The sequence below is a fragment of the Myotis yumanensis genome, unplaced genomic scaffold (genome assembly GCF_028538775.1).
Source record: "Myotis yumanensis isolate MYYU_CA2020_CCGP unplaced genomic scaffold, mMyoYum1.0.hap1 SCAF_3, whole genome shotgun sequence".
In the NCBI taxonomy this organism is placed as follows: Eukaryota; Metazoa; Chordata; class Mammalia; order Chiroptera; family Vespertilionidae; genus Myotis; species Myotis yumanensis.
The window spans coordinates 92,832,745-92,854,339 of NW_027223754.1; the positions used below are offsets into that span (position 1 = coordinate 92,832,745).

Sequence of the window (21,595 nt, forward strand, 5' to 3'; positions counted from 1 at the left end):
TATGCAAATTAACCACCGACAAAGATGGCAGTTAATTTGCATACATAGGCGCAAAGTGGTGGAGTGAAGACTGAAGGCTGCTCCGGCCAGAGCAGCGGGGGCTGGAAGGCGGTTCCCGACAGAGCAGCGAAGACTGAAGGCGGCTCCGGCCGGAGCGAAGGCCTGGGTCCCTGGTGCCGGAGGAAAACCGGTGCCGGCAGCCAGGGGGAGGGAAGGTGTATTGCACGAATCTTTTTGTGCAACAGGCCTCTAGTTGAATATAATTGAAAGAATCTACAATTCAAGATTTTTCCCTAAAATATGTAACCCACGTAACATGTTCTGATATTAGAATATGGTCCTCGAACAGCCAGTCATTGCCCCTAATGTACTCCTCTGTATATCTCTCACCTCACTCCTGCTCCAGCTACAGAATGATTGGAGCTGTACTGAATAAAATTTATAAGGATGATATAAACTTTCCTATCAAAATTCACTGTAATATATCTCCTTAGACATAGTGCTGTTATGAGCTCTTTGCCAACACATCTTTTCCAGAGAGTAAATCCCTGCTCTCTCTGACATATTTGGTTGTGTGTAATGGTAGGAACTGGCCCCCACCCCCCACTTCCCCCTCCGCCCGTCACCAAGTAATGCCACAGCTTGAATGCATTAGTCCTTAACAATGGACATGTCTGCATTTTATGTTCTGACTCTTTACATTCTGGTTATCTCTGTGGAGAAATAAAGCAAACAAAGAAGGTAGGGGCTCTTTTAAAATTTTTTTGCCTCCTCTTTTTTTGAAGTGGCAAAGTTCCAATGCTTCAAGCTGGAGCGACCTACATGAGGCATGCTATGTGTTTTGGGTGAAAGGTATTCAACTGCCAGGAGAGTTCAGCCCCTAAACCTGGGAGTGAAGGGGCAGGAGAGGTAGGAAGATATTGTCAGCCTAGTACATTAGAATCAAGAGCTGCAGTTCTTGAGGAGAGATGCTGGACTTCCATCCACTGTGCTCCTGTACACAGACTCAGTGCTCAGTCTTTGGTGGTGGCGGGGGGCGGGGGGGGGGGGGGGGGGACGGTTCCTACCATTACTCATAAGTCTGCTCTGTCTACTCCTGGGAGGTACTAATGGGGACCCACTACTGAGTTCTGCTTGTGGACAGCACACCCTAGAACACATCCTAGTGGGTACATAGAGTACATCTTGAAATTGTCTACAGAATGACTCAGAGAAGCAATGTGAGTTTCTACTTCCAGTAATAAACAACAGGAACACTCAGGGGAGCTTGAGAAAGAGCCACACCTCACAAGCTTTCTTTCCTCAGACAATTTACTTCTGCATTTTTTGGCCACCAACCAAGTTTGGTGTTCTTGTCATCTCTTTTCAGACCCACGAGGGATCATTTTAACTTGTTCCATTAAAAGTTTGAATTAAAGCTTTTGTATGTTTTAGGTCAAAGGTTTAAAACCTGTTTCTTTTTTACTAGAGATACCTTTGTTCAGTAACGTCACAAAAGAACAAAATAGAATCAGTCCCATGACAGATTATTTTTGTCCTTGGTTTTAATGCATATGCAAACAAGATGGTCTGAATATGAAGAGGCAGGAAGGAATTTATTCAAAAGGAGAGAGACACCTATTGAACTTTTGTTCATGGCATTTAAAGTACAGAAGTTTTTTTCTCCATTGACCCTTTCACCTTCCTGCCTTCATTATTTATACAGCAAAAAAAAAAAAAAAGGTGAAATATAATATGCCTGCTTCTTCTCTATACGAACTTTGCATTTATATCTTAACTTGTTTAAAAAAATTAAATATCAAAGATGAAAGATATTCTGCCTTGATAAATGAAGACAGTCAACTTATTATATCTGGACGCAGGCACTTATGGCCACAAGGCTGGGCACTCAGCAGTGACCTAGTGAGGAAAGAACTAAGCTGGGAACTGTGGGGCTCAGGTACAAATGGAAAGCACAGGAAGGCCCAGAGCCAAGGGGGTTTGTGTTCGACAGCTTTAGTCAGAGGGCAGGACAATCTGAGTTGCTGTGTTTCGTGCTGTGCTTACCAGAGCAACACTGTGCTGTTAAGGTTGTGTTGCGGTGCTGTGGCAAGGTCTCTAGGTAGGAGTGAGGATGGTGTGGTGTCTCCTGTCAAAACACTGAGGGTTTACAGGCAGACAGCAGTCCAACACAGGAGCCGGGTGTGCCCATGACCTGGAGTCCTTCATCAGTTGTGCTCAAACTGTGTCAGGGATGGTCAAAAACACCCAGTTTGGGGGGTGAGGGTGGGGAGTATGTGTCCATGGCTGGTTTCTTACCCAGAAAAAAATCAGTTATCTGAATTCATCAAGCAAGTTTATTGGGCCCCACTTCCTACATCCTCTAATGATGGGGAAAATAAGACTTTTGGGCGGGGGGGATGCTAGCAATCTGAATTTGTGCCAGTAACCTAATGTACATTCTTGATAACCTATAATTAAGCATTGCCCCTTTCTCCTCAAACTGGTCTTGCAAGACCTGTTACCTAAATGCTCACATTTCACAGAGGCCATAAACCATGACACAGCCCCCAGAGAGGGGTTCAGTGCTGACACCAGGCCAGGCCCTTAGATATGATCTCAAGACCCCCATCCCAACCCACGGGGCTTTTTGCAAAGCCCACGAAAGCTCCGGAAGTATAATCCATATTTGGGGGACAAAAACACCAAAAGGGGATAAAAGAGGGGCTTCCACCATATTGGTTTGCTCAGATTTTGGAGGCGACTCTGCTGAGACTGACAGCATAATAAAGCTGTGTAATTCCATTTCTCTAAGCGTCGCTTGGGTTTCTTCAGTCTTCTACAGCACTAGAAGGGATAGGTTTGCCAAGACAGTGCCAGTTTGGTTCCATTGGCTCAAGAATTGGGAGCGCCAAGTCTGCAAGATGTACCCTTTTAATAACCAGAACCATGCAAGGTGGACACAGGTCCCTGGAATCTTCTAAGAAGACTGATAAATTCAAAGTGGTAAAAAAGAGTTTTTGATCTGATGGTGTGGCTCAGTGGATTGAGTGTTGTCCCATGCACCAAGAGGTGACTAGTTTGATTCCTGTCAGGGCACATGCCTGGGTTGTGGGCTCGATCCCCAGTAGGGGGTATGCAAGAGGCAGCCAATTGATGTTTCTATCTCTCTCTCCTTCTGCCTTCCTTTCTCTCTAAAACCAATAAAGCATATTTTTTAAAAATTACTATATAACATGGGAAAGATACATTTTATATAGATATTTTTAATATATAATCTGAGCACAAGAAAAAGTTCTGGAATCAGTTTGAGCCAAGTTCAAGTTCAAGTTTCACTATTTATTTGTGATACTGGGAAAGTTACTTATTCTTCATGTATATTAATTTCTTCATCTTCAAAATAGGAATAATGTTGGGGAAGTACAAACAGATTTGCTTCTCTAAATTCCTGAAAGCATCATAGCAAAAATAACTAAATGAGATGCCACTTCTAAACTTTATAGCACCCAGCACACATTCTATACATGACAGCTATTGTATGATTATTAATTTCAGATCTTTATTCTAAGCACTAGTATCACAAATGTCTATCTATTTTCTGCTGTGATTAAGGCATTATACTAGCATAAAAATGAAGCCTGCAGATACAGTGATACATAGTAGACTCTGAAACACTAAACAAATCAATGAAAAGGCAGATGTTAAACTACAATGTCCCCAAAAGATGAACTGATCACTGAAATTCCATTGTTATTTGTATAAGATAGTGTTCTTTGTACCCTTTTCTCTGTCTCTATTACTAATAAAAGCTCCACTAAAAACCAACTTGAGCTACCCTAAAAAATCAGCCACACCTCTCCTACCCCATCCTTTTTCTGGGACTGCCCTGGAATGCCACCATGACATTTTTTTCCCCCATTGACTTGGCATGTGATGTGATTTGTTGCTTTCTGTCCCTTTATTGACATATAAAATATTGATATATTTAATCTGTCAAGAATAATATTCCCCATTGTTGAAAGCAGCAATTTTCCAATCAAGCAACTCAGAGTCTTGTTTGGTGGAGCATTATAGGGAGCAAAAGAGAACGTTTTAACAGATTTACTTCTCTAACTGAAAAGATTACAGACAAAACTTGACCTCTGGTAAAAGGCATTCTATTTGTATTATAATAACAAGCATTTATTGCCATGACTGGAAAGACAGAGGCAATGGAAGAATGGCACCATAACTCCTGGTTTAAATTAGTTCCATTACTATTCATGTACTACTATGCTGTTTAAGACATATAAACTTAAAGTCTGTGTTTTTCTAATATCCTCATATACTCAAAAAGACTTTTTTCTCATGTTACTGTAAAATGCAATGCTACTTTCTTATTCTTGAGCAGCCAGGTTTTAACAATGACTCATGCTCAGAAAGAAAAAAAAACTCTATTTTTCCTGTGAAGAAATTCAAGGTACAGTGTTCAATCTGTAATTTAAAAATTCATAGTCTTGCCCTAGCTGGCTTGGCTCAGTGGGTAGAGCATCAGCCTGCGGACTGAGGGGTCCCAGGTTCGATTCCGGCCAAGGGCACATGCATGGGTTGCTGGCTCGATCCCCAGTAGGAGGCAGCTGATCAATGATTCTCTCTCATCATTGATGTTTCTATCTCTCTCTCCTTCTCCCTTCCTCTCTGAATCAATAAAGAAATATTAAAAAAAAAAATTCATAGTCTTGGGAAGATCCAAGATGGTGGCGTAGAAAGTGGAAGTTAAATTCATCTCCTTCTAGGACCAAACTGGAACTACAGCTAAATTATAGAACAATCATCCTGAATAAGCAACTGAACACTAGCTGAAGAGAAGTCTTATAACCAAGGGTTTACAGAAAAAGCCACATTGAGACTGGTAAGAAGTGCAGAAATGTGAAAAGGGCTGGCCCTGCTCCCATGGGTGGCAGCTGAGGTTTTGGAGGGATGTCTGACCTGCAGGGGGTTCCCCTTGAGAAGCATGGGGACTAAGCCCCAAACTGGGCTCCCCAGCCTAGAGCACCAGAGCCTAAAAGAGGAGCCACATAACATCTGACTGTGAAAACAGCAGGATTTCTATCTGGCAGAGGGATACAGGAGTCTACTACAGACACCAGCATCCTGTTATAGGGCCAACACACAAAATTTCATTCTCAGCCACTCACCCTGGGCTCCAGCAGACTAGAGTTGTATGAGGAGAGTCTGGGATTTTGTGTCTCTGGGGAGAGAGCTGAAGGGACAGCCACCAAGATCACTGTGCTAAATGATTCTCCCATACCGCAGATGCCATATTTCTTGGGTAGAGCACTCCCTACTATGGGGGAAAGCAATACCCCACTATCTGGAATCCCTCCATGCTCCACTCCATGGAGCTGACACCATACTAAGGAATGCAGCTGAGGCTCTTTCAGTGATAGCCAGTGGGCAGAGTCAGGCAGAGGTAGATCTAGGGGTTACTTGGGATTTTGCTGACCTGCCCCTGGGCCCAGTTCTGGTCCTCCCCACATGCACCCAGACCCAGCAGAGACAGCCACAAATTGTGGGTTGTTTGTAGCTCTAAACAGGTTGCTGAGGAGCAATCACAGACAGTGTCTTACATTAGCCTTCACAAGAGTACCACCCAAGAGGCCCAGAAACAACACACCTTGTGGCCAACTTCAGACATCAGAGCAGGATCCAATTAGATTCACAAGTGGCATACCAAAGGGAGATCTACTGAGGCAAATTCTGCTTTGGGTAGTCAGCACCTATACATAAGCTTGTACACAATCAGTAAGTAAATCAATCAATAAATTGCTATTTTAAAATTATTATTATCATTGGATATGGGAAAGGAGAAATCAAGGATGGCATGTAGGTTGAGAATTGAATAACAGCTTATTGTCTGTGTACATAGGTAATGCCCTAGTTACTTTTGAGATGTGGAAGCCCTTAATCAAATTTTGCCACTCTTTACTTACGATGACAAGCCAATGACTCACTTTACTTTGCCTCACCTAGCCTTCTAATCTATAAATAGGTCACATGCTACCTACCCCTCTAGTAAACATCAATAAAGATAGGAAGTCAAATTGCATGCTACACCTGTCTTTGTATATTTTAATAGAGAAGTTATTAATGAACAAGATAAAACTACCTGACTTGTAAAAAAGAGACATGGCTTTTAATTATATGTTCAATGAATATGAAAAGTATGTTGGTGCATGTGTTCATGTCTAATGTAATTTGCAAACAAGAACAAAAGAAAAGAGAGGAAAACAGTTGTTGTTGGAGTATTTTCTGATCAGATCATAAGACTAAAAGACTGATTAAAATTGGTGAAGAAAAGACAATGTTCCATGAGAAGTATAGAAGCCTTCCATACTGTGCACTCAAAAAGAATAACGCGGATGCTATAACAATAAAAATAATTAATGAATACAGAAACCCATTTAATTATCTCAGGATATTTTGAGTCAGTTACTTTTAATTCTTACAAGTTGTACAGGTTTGAGTCCTAGCTCTGAGGGCATCTTGGTTGCTTCAAAGTTTTGAAAATTATGGATAAAGCTTATATTAAAATCCATGTGCAGATTTTTGTGTGGACATAAGTTTTCAGCTCCTTTGGGTAAATACCAAGGAGTATGATTGCTGGATTGTATGGTGAGAATATGTTTAGTTCTTTAGGAAACTCGCAAACTGTTTCCACTGTGACTGTAATATTTTACATTCTTACCACCAATGTATGAGATGTTCCACATCTTTGCCAGCATTTGGTGGTGTCAATATTCCATATTTTGGCCATTCTAATAGTTGGGTAGTGGTATCTCATTGAATTTCTCTGATGGTATCTGATGTGGAGCATAATTTCATATGCTTATTTGTTATTTGTATGTCTTCTTTGGTAAAGTATTTGTTAAGACCTTTAGCTCATTTTTAATGAGCTTGTTTGTTTATTTGATTGTTGGGTTTTAAAAGTTTTTTTTGTCTATTTTGAATAACAGTCCTTTATTAGCTGTGTCTTTTGCAAATATTTTCTCCCAGTCTGTGGCTTGTATTCTCATTCTCTTGATACTGTTTTTCAGTTTTTAAATTTTAATGAAGTCCAGCTTATCAATTAGTTCCTTAATGCCTTTTACCTTTGGTGTTCTATTTAGAGTCATCTAGGTTTTCACTTAAGTTATTTTTCTAGGAGTTTTGTGTGTTACATTTAGATCTATGATTTATTTTGAGTTACTTTTGTAAAGAATGTAAGGCCTGTGTCTAGTTTCGTTTCTTTTTTTCTTTCCTTTTTTAATTTTATTTATTTATTTATTTACTTACTTACTTACTTATTTATTTACTTATTTATTTATTGCACCTGGATGTCAGGTTTTTCGAGCATCATTTGATGAAGAGACTATCTTTACTCCATTGTATTTCCTTTGCTCTTTTGTCAAAGATCAGTTGACTGTATTTATGGGGTTCCATATCTTGGTTGCTCATCATTGAGCAAGTTGTCTATTCTTCACCAATTACTGGAGATTTAAGGTAAGTCTTGAAATCAGGTAGTGTCAGTTGACTAACTTTGTTTTTCTTACTTAATATTGTGTTGGCTTTCTGGGTCTTTTGCCTCTCATAAACATTAGAAACATTTTGTCAATATCCACAAAAAGCTTGCTGGGATTTTGATTGAGATTGCATCGAATCTATAGGTCAAATTAGGAGGAACTAACATGTTGACAATATTGGTTCTTCCTTTCTATAAACATGAACTACCTCACCATTTATTTAGTTCTTTGATTTTGTATATATTTTGTTAGGTTTACATCTAATTATTTTACTTTTGGGGTACGAATATAAAGGTATTGTGTTTCCTGTTCTCAAAACAGCCTGGTACTGGCACAAGAACAGACATATAGATCAATGGAATAGAATAGAGAACCCAGAAATCGACCCAAACCACTATGCTCAATTAATATTTGACAAAGGAGGCAAGAACATACAATGGGGTCAAGACAGTCTCTTCAGTAAATGGTGTTGGGAGCCTGCTGGACGAGGCCCTGCAGAACAGCAAGGTGTCTCCCTGATCGCGCAGGGCTTGTAGCACATGGTCAGTGGCCTCAGGATCCGGCGCACCCCCCACCTGAACGTTGGCTGCTGCATTGAGAATGTAATGCTGCACCAGAACCTGTCAGCAGCCAGAAAGGGAGCGAACCAATCCCGGGAACCACAGGCAGCAACACAGAGATCCCAGGCGACTCGGAGGCGGGGAGATCCAGGACCTTTGTGACCGCCATCGCGTTGTTGCTGACCGTGGTCGTGGCGGTGGCTGCAGGCTGGTGGTGCAGGAGCCGGTGTCCCGGCTGGGGCTTCGCAGGTGCCCAGGCTGCGAGGCCAGAGCCGGGATTCACCGACCACGTTTGACAAGAACTCACCACCCAGGACGTGGACAAGGCTTCCGAGAGATGCCACCCAGAGGGACGTCAGAAGGCTGCTTGCCACCTGCAGGCCGGTGGCAAAGGGGAGCTCAGCCTGCGCCCTTAACAAGGAGCTTTATGGACACGAAGTGTCTCTGGCCTGGGGTCCCTTCCCCTGGAAAGACTGCACTTAACCCCACGTGAGCGGGCGCCCCAGCTTCCCTGCCAAACAGCAGAAAGGGACCCCGGGACTGCTCTTTCCCGCCTCCAGCCCTTCTCCGTGTCCCCAATGAACGCTGTGGGGCAAGGGGTCTGAGAGTGACAGGAGGACAGGCCCCGTGTGGACAATAGAGGGAAGGCGTCCGCTCTCCCTGGCGGCCCTGCTGGGTGAGGTGCGGAGGGTGTTTGCTGGTGGGGGGGGTGGGGGTGTGTGAATGTCTGTGTACACGTGCGCGTCCCGCGTGCAGGGAACGGTCAACACGGAGACCCCGGGGATTCGCTTTCCTCTGGGACCCTCACTGGAGAGAAACAACCTCGGGTGTTTGGGTGAAAAGCTAAGCTTCCCTCCTGTAAAAGAGCAACCGAATCCACGCGAAGAAGGTTGCTGCAGGCGCCCACGTGCCTGGGCCCCGCGGCTCCGGAGGGATTGAGGACACGCGCGGTCAGTGGACACGGACGTGTGACCGCCAGTCCTGAGAGGGGGGCGCGGCGGCATGAAGAGGGCTCTCCAGCCGTTGGCAGCCTTCAGAACACACAGTAATTTCCTCAACGTGTGGTCTGGGCAGCTCCCTGCACTGTTGCCACGGCCTCTCGCCCCGCTGCCCCTGAGAACCTGCAGGGGGTGATGGAGACCCCAACTCAAACACCGGCTCCTCGGAGCCCACGGGCCCCCCAGGTGATGGGAGGGGGCAGCGTCCTGGCCCTCCCCGGGCAGTGTCCACGTTGTGGCCTGGAATGAATCTTGCAGTTTGATGTTTCCAGGACGTTCTGCGAAGGAGGCTGCCAGGTAACCCAGGTGTGCACAACCCCGAAGATGGGGCCTGAGGTTCCGCCCATGGCCCTTCGGCACGGATGGGCCCCAGACCCAGACTCGGAGAAGAAGTGAGGACCCGGCTCCGTGGTGAAGCCGAGTCCCACACTAGTCACAAGAAATCCTTGGTGTGTCCTTGTGGCAAAAAGCCCTCGTGTGGCTTTTACGTGAGGGCGACAAGGGCCCACCAGACTTTTCACATGGAAGCAACAGAAGACACGTGTCATCCTGAGAGAGTGACAGAAGGGCCACTAACTGGCATTTGGAGCAAAGCACTGGATGTGGTGCCCCCCCTCCGTCCCAGGCCCTGGGGGCCCCGGAGGTGACGGGGCAGCCGCGAAGAGAAGCTGGTGTCCTCCTCGGAGGCGGCGGCAGGGGAGGCCACCTCAGCCTTCTCCCAGCACGTGTGGACCTGGACCTGGGGCTCCCGATGCCACGAGCATGCTCTCCAGGCTCCGTGCCGATTCCTCATCTCGCCGCTGGTCCCGACAACCCTCAGCCACAGCCTGGCAGCCCCTCCCCTGGGCCCGGGGAAGGTGGACTGGCCTTGGGACACAGCGCACTTCCGAGCCCTCCAGGCTGGCACTGTACCACTCCGCCTCCCCCGCCCCACTGCCATTTGCTGCCTGTGCTGTAGACCTGCCGAATCCCCGTGCTTGACACCTGTTCCCACAAACCCAGTTGGAGAGAATGCAAGATAAGCTGTGCCGTGGCTTTGCTCAGCTCAGCTCATCCTCACTGCAGGTCTGGGCCCCTGCCTTGCCCATCGGCTCTCGCTCTGGGGGTTTCTGCGCCGCCCCACCCACCCCCCCCACCCCCCCACCCCACCCCCCCCCCCCCGCCCCGGGACGCTGGGAAGGTCTGGAGACATTTTAGTTGTCTCACTGGGGGATTGCTACTGCCCTCCGAGGCCGCTTTCCCAGGGTGCCTCCCACCCCATCCACACTGGGTCTCGGAGGAGGTGTATGGTTAGCAGGGCTGGGCATGGAGGGTCCAGGTCAAGACTGTTGCCCCCCGACCCCATCCCAGTCTACACCGGGCCCTCTGCTGCATCCTGGCCAGGACAGCCTCCCTTTGGCCTCCAGATCCCAGATCCCCCGTGGTGCGTCTCCTTGGGGATGGCTAATGCTTTCCTCGAATCCATACTTGGCCTGCTTAATCAGGGAGAAGTGACAAGCCCCGGACTTCTGTGAGGAGGGTGGGGCCAGGCAGCTCCCCAATGTGCAGGGTGGACCGGGTCCGAGGATCCAGTGGTTTTTAATTAAATGCAAATGGAGTAAGTGCTCCCATCAGAAGACAAGCTGTGGCTGAATGGATAATAAAACAATCTCCTTACATATTCTGTCTATCAGACTCACTTCGGATCAAAAGACACACACAGACTAAAAGTACAGGGATGGGAAAAGGTATGAAAGTAAAAACAAAAAACTGGTAGCAATACTCATGCTGGACAAAACGGACTTTGAAACAAAGGCTATAACAAGAGACAAAGTCCCAGCAATTCCACTTCTGGGTATTTATCCAAAAAGCCCAAACCCTAAATAAAAAGACATGTACAACCATGTACATTAATAAATAAATAAATACATGGTGTTGGGAAAATTAGATACATGCAAAAAAAAAATGAAACTAGACCACCCCCTTACACCATACACAAAAATAAACTCAAAATGGATAAAGGACTTAAACATAAGTTTCCCATAAAAATACTAGAGGAATCCAAAGGCAGCAAAATCTCAGACATATGCCAAAACAATTTCTTCACCGATACCGCTCCTAGGGCATTGGAAACTAAAGAGAAAATAAACAAATGGGACTACATCAAAATAAAAAGATTTTGCACAGCAAAAGAAACCATCATCAAAACAAGAAAGCCCACTGCATGGGAGAACATATGTGCCAATGTTATCACCGATAAGGATTTAATCTCCAACAATTGCAGGGAACTCATACAACTTAACAAAAGGAGGATAAACAACCCAATCAAAAACTGGGCAATGGACCTAAATAGATACTTTTCGAAAGACATAAGGAAGGCCAAGAGACATATGAAAACATGCTTAAAGTCACTAATCATCCAAGAGATGCAAATCAAAACGACAATGAGGTACCAACTCACACCTGTCAGAATGGCTATCATCAACAAATCAACAAAGGACAAGTACTGGCGAGGATGCAGAGAAAAAGGAACCCTCATGTACTGCTGGTGGGAATGCAGACTGATGCAGCCACTGTTGAGAACAGTATGGAGTTTCCTCAAAAAACTATAAATGGAACTCCCATTTGACCCAGTGATCCCACTTCTAGGAATATATCCCAAGAAACTAGAAACATCAATCAGAAAGGATATATGCACCCCTATGTTCATATCAGCACAATTCACCATAGCTAAGATTTGGAAACAGCCTAAGTGCCCATCAGCAGATGAGTGGATTAAAAAACTGGTACATCTACATAATGGAATTCTTTATATTTTTTTTTATTGGTTTTTTACAGAGAGGAAGGGAGAGGGGTAGAGAGTTAGAAACATCGATGAGAGAAACATCGATTCAGCTGCCTCCTGCACACTCCCTACTGGGGATGTGCCCGCAACCAAGGTACATGCCCTTGACCGGAATCGAACCTGGGACCCTTCAGTCCGCAGGCCGACGCTCTATCCACTGAGCCAAACCAGTCAGGGCTACATAATGGAATTCTTACCATTTGCAACAGCATGGATGGAACTGGAGAGCATTATGCTAAGCCAGTCAGAGAAAGATAAATATCACATGATCTCACTCATTTATCTACACTAATAAAAGGGAAACATGGTAATTAGCGTACGACCGCTACCCTTCCCATTGGCTAATCAGCATATCCTTATGCAAATTAACTGTCAGCCAAGATGGCGGCCGGCAGCCAGGCAGCTGGAAGCGAACATGAGGCTTGCTTGCTCCAGTGACTGCAGACTCCAACGTTCCCCGCCTGCCTTGCAGGCCTCTGAGCTGGCAGTTTGAAACTTTGTAAAAAATATAGCCGGCTGCGATCTCAGAGCTGAAGTTATACATTGTTTCGATTACAGAACGGCAAACAAACCAGCAGCGGAAGCCTCAGAGCTAGAGCCAGAGCTAAAGCTGGCCCAGAATAGAAAAAAAAAGAAAGAAAAAAAGGAGTGTTTGGGAGCTTCAGTCAAAACCGCCAGCCTGAAAGCAGCCCTCAGCCCCTCACCCAGACTGGCCAGGCACCCCAGTGGGGACCCGCACCCTGAAGGGTGTGTGACCAGCTGCAAACAGCCATCATCCCCTCATCCAGGCTGGCCAGGCACCCCAGTGGGGACCCCCACCCTGATCCAGGGCACCCTTCAGGGCAAACCAGCTGGCCCCCAGGCCTCTATCCTATATAGTAAAAGGGTAATATGCCTCCCAGCACCGGGATCAGCGGAGCCGCGAGGCCTCCTGGCACCGGATCAGCGTGATGGGGCAGCGCCCAAACCCCCTGATCGCCCTGCGGCTCTGTGTGACAGGGTGCGGCACCCCAACCTCCCACCCACAGGCCCTGCTCTGTGTGTGACAGGGTAGAGCCATAACCTCCCCATTGGCCCTGCCCTGAATGTGAGAGTGGTGGCGCCCCAACCCCCTGATCAGCCCTGCACTATGGGCGATAGAGGGCGGCACCCCAACCCCCCCTCCCACACACGGGCCCTGCTCTGTGTGTGATGGGGTAGAGCCATAACCTCCCCATCGGCCCTGCCCTGAGTGTGACAGTGGCGGCGCCCCAACCCCCTGATCGGCCCTGCTCTGTGGGTGATAGAAGGCGGCGCCCCAACCCCCTGATCCGCCCTGCTGTGTGTGTGACAGGGGGCGGTGCCCCAACTCCCCTATCGGCCCTACTCTGTGAGTGACAGGGGGGAGCTCCTCAACCCCCTGATGGGCCCTGCTCTGTGCATGACACGGGGGAGCTCCCCAACCCCCTGATTGGCCCTGCTCTGTGAGTGACAGGGGGCAACACCCCAACCCCCTGATGGGCCCTGCTCTGTGCGTGAAAGAGGGTGGCCCTGCAACCTCCCCATCGACTCTGCCTTGAGTGTGACAGGGGGCGGCGCCCCAACTCCCCAATCAGCCCTGCTCTAAGCCCGACCAGGGGCTGCACCTAGGGATTGGGCCTGCCCTCTGCCACCCAGGAGCAGGCCTAAGCCAGCAGGTCATTATCTCCCGAGGGGTCCCAGACTGCGAGAGGGCACAGGCCAGGCTGAGGGACGCCCCCTTCCCCTCCGAGTGCACAAATTTTTGTGCACCGGGCCTCTAGTGGAATATAATGAACAACATAAACTGATGAACAAAAACAGATCGAGAGACAGAGAAGCATCAATCAGACCATCAAACCTCAGAGGAAAGGTAGGAGAGGGTGGGGGTAATGGGGAGAGATCAACCAAAGGACTTGTATGCATGCATATAAGCCTAACCAATGGACACAGACAACAGGGGGGTGAGGACATGAGTAGGGGGGTGGGGGGCAATAGAGGGATAAGGACACATATGTAATACCTTAATCAATAAAAAAAGTAAAAATAAAAATAAAGGTATTATGTTTCCAATTTCAAATTCTACTTGTTCATTGCTGGTATATAAGGAATAATTGACTTTTATATATGACCCTTGTATCCTACAACCTTGCTATAATTGTTTATTAGTTCCAGAGTATTTTGTGGATTCTTTCACATTTTCTACATAGACAATTATATTATCTACAGAGACATGTTTATTTTTTTCCCTAAATTGTATAGCTTTTGTTTTCTTTTCCTGCCTTATTGCATTAACCAGGATTCTAGTTCATATTGAAAAGGAAAGGTGAGAGAATACATCCTTGCTTTGCACCTGATCTTAGTGAGAAAGTTTTGAGTTTCTCACAGTAACTATAATATTAGCAATAGGATTTTTTATAGAATTTTTAAACAAGTTGAGAAAATTCCCCTCTGTTTTACTGGCAGTTTTTGTCATTAGTGAATGAGTGATTTGTCAAATACTTTTCTGCATCTATTGACATGATCATGTGATTATTTTTTTTTTAGTCTGTTGATGTGATGGATTGTATTAATTAATTTTCAATTGTTGAACTAGCCTTTATACCTGGGATAAATATCACTTGGTCATGGTGTATAATTCTTTTTTTTTCTTTATTAATTAAGGTATTACATATGTGTCCTTACCCCCCATTGCCCCCCGACCCCACTAATACCCTCACCCCCCTGGTGTCTGTGTCCATTGGTTATGCTTATATGCATGCATGGAAGTCCTTTGGTTGATCTCTCCCCCTTACCCCCACCCTACCCTGTGTATAATTCTTTTTTATATGTTGTTGGATTTAATTTGCTAATATTTTGTTGAGGATTTTTGGATCTATGTTCATGAGAGATGTTTAACTATAATTTTCTTTTCTTGTAATATCTGTGTCTGGTTTTGGTGTTAGGGTAATGCTGGCCTCATAGAATGTCATTGATTTCTACTCTAATTCCTATTTAGAAACCTATGTTTCTAAAGTGGAAACAGATAATTAATATTAGACCTTTCTTTTTTTCTAATATTTGCATTCGATTTTCCTCTCAGTGCTGTTTTTACTGAAACCACAAATTTTGACAAGTTGTGTTATTTTCACTTAGTTCAAAATATTCTAAATTTCTTTTGAGATTTCTTTTTTGGCACATGTGTTATTTAAAAGTGTGTTGTTTAATCTCCACAAATTTTGGGAATTTTCTAGTCATTTTTATGTTATCTATTTCTAATTTAATTCCATTGTGATCTAAAAGCAGAGATTGTATGATTTCTATTCTTTTAAATGTGTTAAGTTTTTTTATGGCCCAAAATCTTGGTGAATATTTCATCTTTGTTGACAAGAATGTCTATTTTGTTGTTCTTAGATGTAGGCTGGCAATGTAAATTATATTTAATTGATTAGTGGTGTTGTTGAGTTCAGCTATATCCTTATAGGCTTTTTCTACCTGCTGGACCTATCCATTTTTAACAGAGGGGTATTGAAGTCTCCAGCTATGATAATGAATTTATCCATTTCTCCTTGAAATCTGTCAGTTTTTGCCTCACATAGTTTGATGCTCTATTGTTAGGTGCATACACATTTATGGATTATTATGTCTTTTGAGAGAATTGACTCCTGTATCATCGTTAATACTTTTCGTTATTCCTGATAACATCTTGCTTGGAAGTCTGCTTTTTCTGAAATTAATATAATTGCTCCTATTTTCTTTTACTACTTGTATTTTTAGTATTGTGGATGCTATTATTAGTACAAGGACTAAGCCAAGTCTTAGAGATCATTTGGACCTTGTTATTATGTTCTCATTTACATGGTGCTTTAATTTAAAGGTGAGTGTTAACCTCAGAAGAACCTGAGAATTTTTCTTCTCCAGTTCAGACTGTATGCATAATTTAACAATTACATGTAAATAGCAGTATTCACTTCAACATTATCTTTCAAATGGGTCTCCTCCATAGAGTGGTCCTTTTCAGAAGGATTTCATCTATTTTGAATTTTTCCTAAGGTACCTCATTATGCATATGAGTTTGGTTGATTTAAATTAGATTAATAGCTTCATCTTTTCTATCCTGATTATTGCCATTCTTCCTTTTCTTCATTAGGACTGTGGCCATTGGAGGCAGGAGGCATAGGCCTAAGATCTTCCTGAAATGCAAAGAAACCATTCTTGCGTTCTTCAGTCTTGAGATAATTTTCAGCATGCATTTTCATTCCATTTGCTTGAGTATACCATATTTATAGTGGGTATTTCAATGTCACTTCTGTACATTAGGAACACACATACAGAACCTCCTACAAAATCATCCTGATCTGTGCCTCTTTTCCCTTCCCTTCTTGTGTCTCTAGGTAAGTGTGAAATCGGCTGGGCCTACTACTGCACAGGAGCAGGTGCTGCTGCTGCCATACTTCTGTGCACATGGCTGGCTTGCTTCTCTGGCAAGAAGCAGAAGCAGTACCCATACTAAGATGGAGCCACCAAGAATAAAGAGAGGAGAAGATGGGCTGAAGGGGCTAGGAGGTACTAAAAAATCCAGCTACTTTCAAAAGGTGGAATAGTGGTTCTAATTAGTACAATGCTAATGAAATAAAATCCAATGGAATCAGAAACATTATATACTGTGGAAGGGTTGTACAAGATTTACAAAAGAAATGAGCACTTAGAATGATAGGGAAAAAAATGGACCAAAGGCTAAAAATATTGAGGGGGTATTAGTTGTTTCTATTCCATAGAGTATTATTAATGTAGAACATATATGCAGGCAAAACAAATCTATATATGCACACAAGGGTTTTAGATTTTTTTTAAAGATAAGGACTCAGATAATCAAAAGGGCTAGTAGAAACAGTATTATGTTGAGAAGTCGGGTAACCTGCAGATGTTCCCTGTAGGTCATGGTGCTTCTGAAAGCACACAAGCACATAGAGACATACACATTCACACACATGCCCATGCACAAACATATAAAATTGTCACAAATACTGTACAGAGGTTTAGGTATGCATTACTCCTCTGTTTTTAATATACATTTAAAATACTGTATTGTCACTTTATAAAGCATACATTAAACCTAATAAATGTACCAATAAGCCACTCTATCAGTATTTTGTATAGTCTGCATAAACTCTTTAAGCCCTCAATCTGTTGTCAGTGTTTATGCAGACCTTTACAGTTAAGCCTTTGTGTTTCAATATTATTCAAAACATGCTACATTTCTCTGAGTAGCTTCTGCTATGATATACTTATGAAGTAAAGGGGAATATTTCTATCCTTTTTTCAGGCATTAGACCTTATTTCTTTTGTCTGTTATTATACTGTGCTGTACCACATTTATTTCAATATTCACTTTGTGAAAAAAAAAACAAAAAATGCTATTTTGTTTGTATTTTAAAAACTCTGTGAATAAACTCTCTCTTTAATCAATAACTAAACGAGTCATAGAGTCTTAAGTTCCCTGATTTGCTTCTTTAATCTCATGAATATAGCCTTTTTACTCCAATTGTCCTGTAAATTTTTCTTTTTCTTGTAAGGCCTCAGATTAATTCATGGGATATTAAAGGTGAGTATGAAATACTTCCTGCTTTCAACTTCAATGCTTTGCAACCAGAATTCTAACTTCCTTTTCATTGCACTTCAATCATGACTAAATTTTTATGAGAGAAGTTTCTTGTTTATTTAAGATTACATTTGAGAGGGCAGTGAGAGCCAGCTCATGGTTCAGGAGGTGTCTGGGCCAACAGTCTCCTGGATGATGAAAGAGTCACCACAAGCTGCATGTGACCTGCTGCTCCTTTGCTTTTACATGTGCTATATCTTCGGTACTTCTGTGCTAGGGGAAATTTCACACCTCTCTTTCAGGAATCTTGGCCACTTGAGAAAGATTATCCCACACTCCTGATCCCAGCATTAAAACCTTGGCTAAAGAGAAAATTTTCAACCCTTTCATGACTCCCTAACAGAACCAAGTCCTTCAGGAGCCAAGATTTTCGTACTGGATGATGGATAGATTGTTTTATTAGGCAATCTGAGGTATTGCATCAGATCCTTAAAAAACTTCAGTTATAGTTAGTTTCTAAATTATATACTTTCACATCTGGCTAGTTATACATATAACTATATTTTCTGTTCTCTCTATATAATTATCATCTTAACTTGAATATCTGAATATCATGCTTGCTTCTGGTATTTTTAATCATCCAAGGGTGAGGATTCAATACAAGAATCTGGCCAATAAAATTCTGGGCTTTTTGAGGCTTTGTTGCTATGGTAAAAGTCACTCTGTTCTCAAATGCTTAATTCATAATGTGCTGAATGTAATTTGATTGTGTCTTGTCCACTGAGCAGGGGATTCGCCACTCTGGGTTTCCTGCAGAGAGGGTAAGATGGCACTTTGCTTCCTCAATTAGATCATCATTTTCCTGTACTGTTGGTGCTTTTCAATTTTTTTCATGGCACTTTTCCTGTCTCAATAGTATTATGACTTCTTAGTTCCCATTATCAAGTTGAAGTTCTCTATGGAATTCATTAAGGTCTAATTTCTTGAACAGATTTAATGACAACCTTATAATTTTTATTTAGTTTTAATGATTTTTTAAAATTTATCTTTATTTTTTTTTTTGATCAAGCCTCAATTTTATTTATTTTTTTTAAATCTTTATTGTTCAGATTATTACATTTGTTCCTCTTTTTTCCCCCCATAACTCCCCTCCTTCCAGCTCCCACCCCACCCTCCACCCTCACTCCCCACCCACTGTGTTCATCCATAGGTGCATGATTTTTGTCCAGTCACTTCCCGCATCTCCCACACCCCTTTTCCCCCCAAGAATAGTCAGTCTATTCCCTTTCTATGTCCCTGATTCGATTATAATCACCAGTTCATTCTGTACATCAGGTTATTTATTCACTTGATTCTTAGATTCACTTGTTGATAGATGCATGTTTGTTGTTCATAATTTGTATCTTTACCTTTTTCTTCTTCTTCCTCTTCTTAAAGGATACCTTTCAGCATTTCATATAATACTGGTTTGGCGGTGATGAACTCCTTTAGCTTTGCCTTATCTGTGAAGCTCTTTATCTGACCTTCAATTCTGAATGATAGCTTTGCTGGATAAAGTAATCTTGGTTGTAGGTTCTTGGTATTCAGCACTTTGAATATTTCTTGCCATTCCCTTCTGGCCTGCAAAGTTTCTGTTGAGAAATCAGCTGACAGTCGTATGGGTATTCCCTTGTAGGTAATTGAGCCTCTTTCTCTTGCTGCTTTTAAGATTTTCTCTTTGTCTTTTGCTCTTGGCATTTTAATGATGATGTGTCTTGGTGTGGTCCTCTTTGGATTCCTTTTGTTTGGGGTTCTCTGCGCTTCTTGGACCTGTAAGTCCATTTCTTTCTCCAGATGGGGGAAGTTTTCTGCCATTATTTCTTGAAATAGGTTTTCAATATCTTGCTGTCTCTCATCTTCTGGCACTCCAATAATTCTGATATTAGTCCGCTTAAAGCTGTCCCAGAGGCTCCTTACACTATCTTCACACTTTCGGATTCTTTTTTCATTTTGCTTTTCCAATTGGGTGTTTTTTGTCGAATCTTTGGTTTGATTCTTGTGCTCCTCTGGTCTGCTATTGGGTATAATATTCTTTATTTCAGTCCGTGTATGCTTACTTTCTAATTTCTTTATCGTAGCATCGAGGGTCTCATTAGTTTTCGTGAGGCTCTGCACAAATTTATGGCAAGCCCTCAAAATTGCGATTCTTAGCTCCATATCCTCCATTTCTGTCATGTTTTTTTGTCTCCGCATCTTTTATGCTTTCTTGGTGCACCCCCTTGTGGTCTCTGTGCGCAGTCTTGTTCTAGCCAAGCCTTAATTGTTGTAGTTAACACTAGAGGGCTTTGACCACCAGGCCGACTGGCTGTAGGAATCAGCTGTATGGAAAACGTCTGCCTTCTGGGGAGGCGCTAATCCAGCCTTTGCCTGAGGCGATCGGCAAATGGCTGTGCGCAGGCTTTGGGCAGGGCGGGATCAACAGGGCGGGCGGAGGGAGCAGTTATGGCCGCTCTCAGTCCCGTTCCCAGAGGCTCTGCTTCTCAGAACCCCGGCAGCCACTGCAAACCTCGGAGAGAAAGCTGCCCTCAGGTTCCAACTGATGCCGGATAATCCCGCTTCTCCCGTTTGAGTCTGGGTCCCTAGAGACTCGCCCGGATCTGGAGCCCAGAGTCTGAGACTCACTCCCGACAGAAAACGACAACCACTCCCTCAGCCACCAGCCCGCTTTGCGCGCGCACCTCGGTACCTTTGTATTTTCCACACTGCGCCTCCTCTGAGCCTCGATTTGCTGTTCTCTTTCCTTCTAGTTGTAGAGTCTCTCTTCAGCCAGCCTTCCTGTGGTTCTGGGTGATGTCCGTTCCGTCTTTTAGTTGTATTTTTGAAATGGTTGTTTGCGGCAGCGGTCTCCAGTGTTTACCTACGCCGCCATCTTGGTCTCTCCCTCCTTATCTTTATTGTTGAAAGTGTTTCAGATGTTCCTCCTTTCCCCCCATTGACTCCCTCCCCCGACTTCCATCTCCTCCCCAGGCCTCCACAAACTATTGTCTGTGTCCATGGGTTATGCATATATGTATATAAATTCTTTGATTAATCTCTTCCCACCCCCTTCCCACCTCCTCTCTGAGATTCGTTAGTCTGTTCCATGCTTCTATGTCTCTGCATTTATTTTGTTTGTAGGTTTATTTTGTTCATTATATTCCACATATAAGTGAGATCATGTGATATTTGTCTTTCTCTGACTGGCTTATTTCGCTTAGCATAACTACCTGGAGAGTTTTTTTATGATTTTAGACTTTAGTGAACTTCACTAGATTAAGAGGTTGATCACTTTGACATGATTACATCAAAAGATAAACCTTTATATCTCAAATTCCTTTTACTCATATGTGGTAATTTTTTTTTAGAGCAAGCAAAGGATATTTATTCAGAGCTTTTATAGCAAGGGTGTCATCCATCATCACTGTGTTTGGCAGAGACACAAATACGGGAAGAGAGTGGTAAATATTTATAGGGGGGAAAGAGAATGCTTCAGGTATGCCCTGATTGGACTTTGTTGAATTGAGGAAGCTGTAAGCAGGCTAACTGGTGTGTCCTATGTGATTGACTAGGAAATGATATTTAGCTTTCTCTTGTTATTCCTAAATTGAAAGTGTGGACAAAAACTTAAAAAACTGACAAATATTAACCAAATCTTGATTGGTTTGGCCAATTACTCTAAGATTATTGTTTACTTTCCTGGGTTGGTTACTACAGACAGTAGGTTGGTTTCCTGGACAGGTTGTGGCTTAGTTTTATGTTTATATATAATCTACTTCTTATGCATTTTTATACTAATCTCTCACCTCTAGCACCATTTTATTAGGTAGATTATAACATGGCTTTGCAACAACATTATGAATACATACCTCTATGTGCTTCCCACGTAATAGTCAAACAGTGTTTAATCCTTTCTATTAATGGATAATGAAAAGAACACTTTTACTGCTTCAATGTCATCAATAGTTATCAGTCTATTCAGGTTTTCTGATTCTTGCTGGTTGAGTTTTGGAAGATTGTATTTTTCTAGGAATATGTCCAATTGGTCAAGGTTGTCCAGTTTATTGGAATAGAGCTGTTCGTAGTATTTTTTTACGATC

The 21,595-nt window shown here is 43.3% G+C and overlaps 1 protein-coding gene across 1 annotated transcript in view; it reads left to right on the plus strand.

Annotated features, from left to right (window-relative positions):
* LHFPL6 (LHFPL tetraspan subfamily member 6) overlaps window positions 1-16,576 on the plus strand; it is a 266,102-nt gene extending 249,526 nt beyond the window's left edge. Inside the window, exon 4 of the mRNA XM_070409137.1 lies at window positions 16,273-16,576. Within this exon, the coding sequence (XP_070265238.1) occupies window positions 16,273-16,391 (119 nt within the window). The 3' untranslated portion in view covers window positions 16,392-16,576. The remainder of the gene's footprint in view (window positions 1-16,272) is intronic.
* The last annotated feature ends 5,019 nt before the right edge of the window (window positions 16,577-21,595 follow it).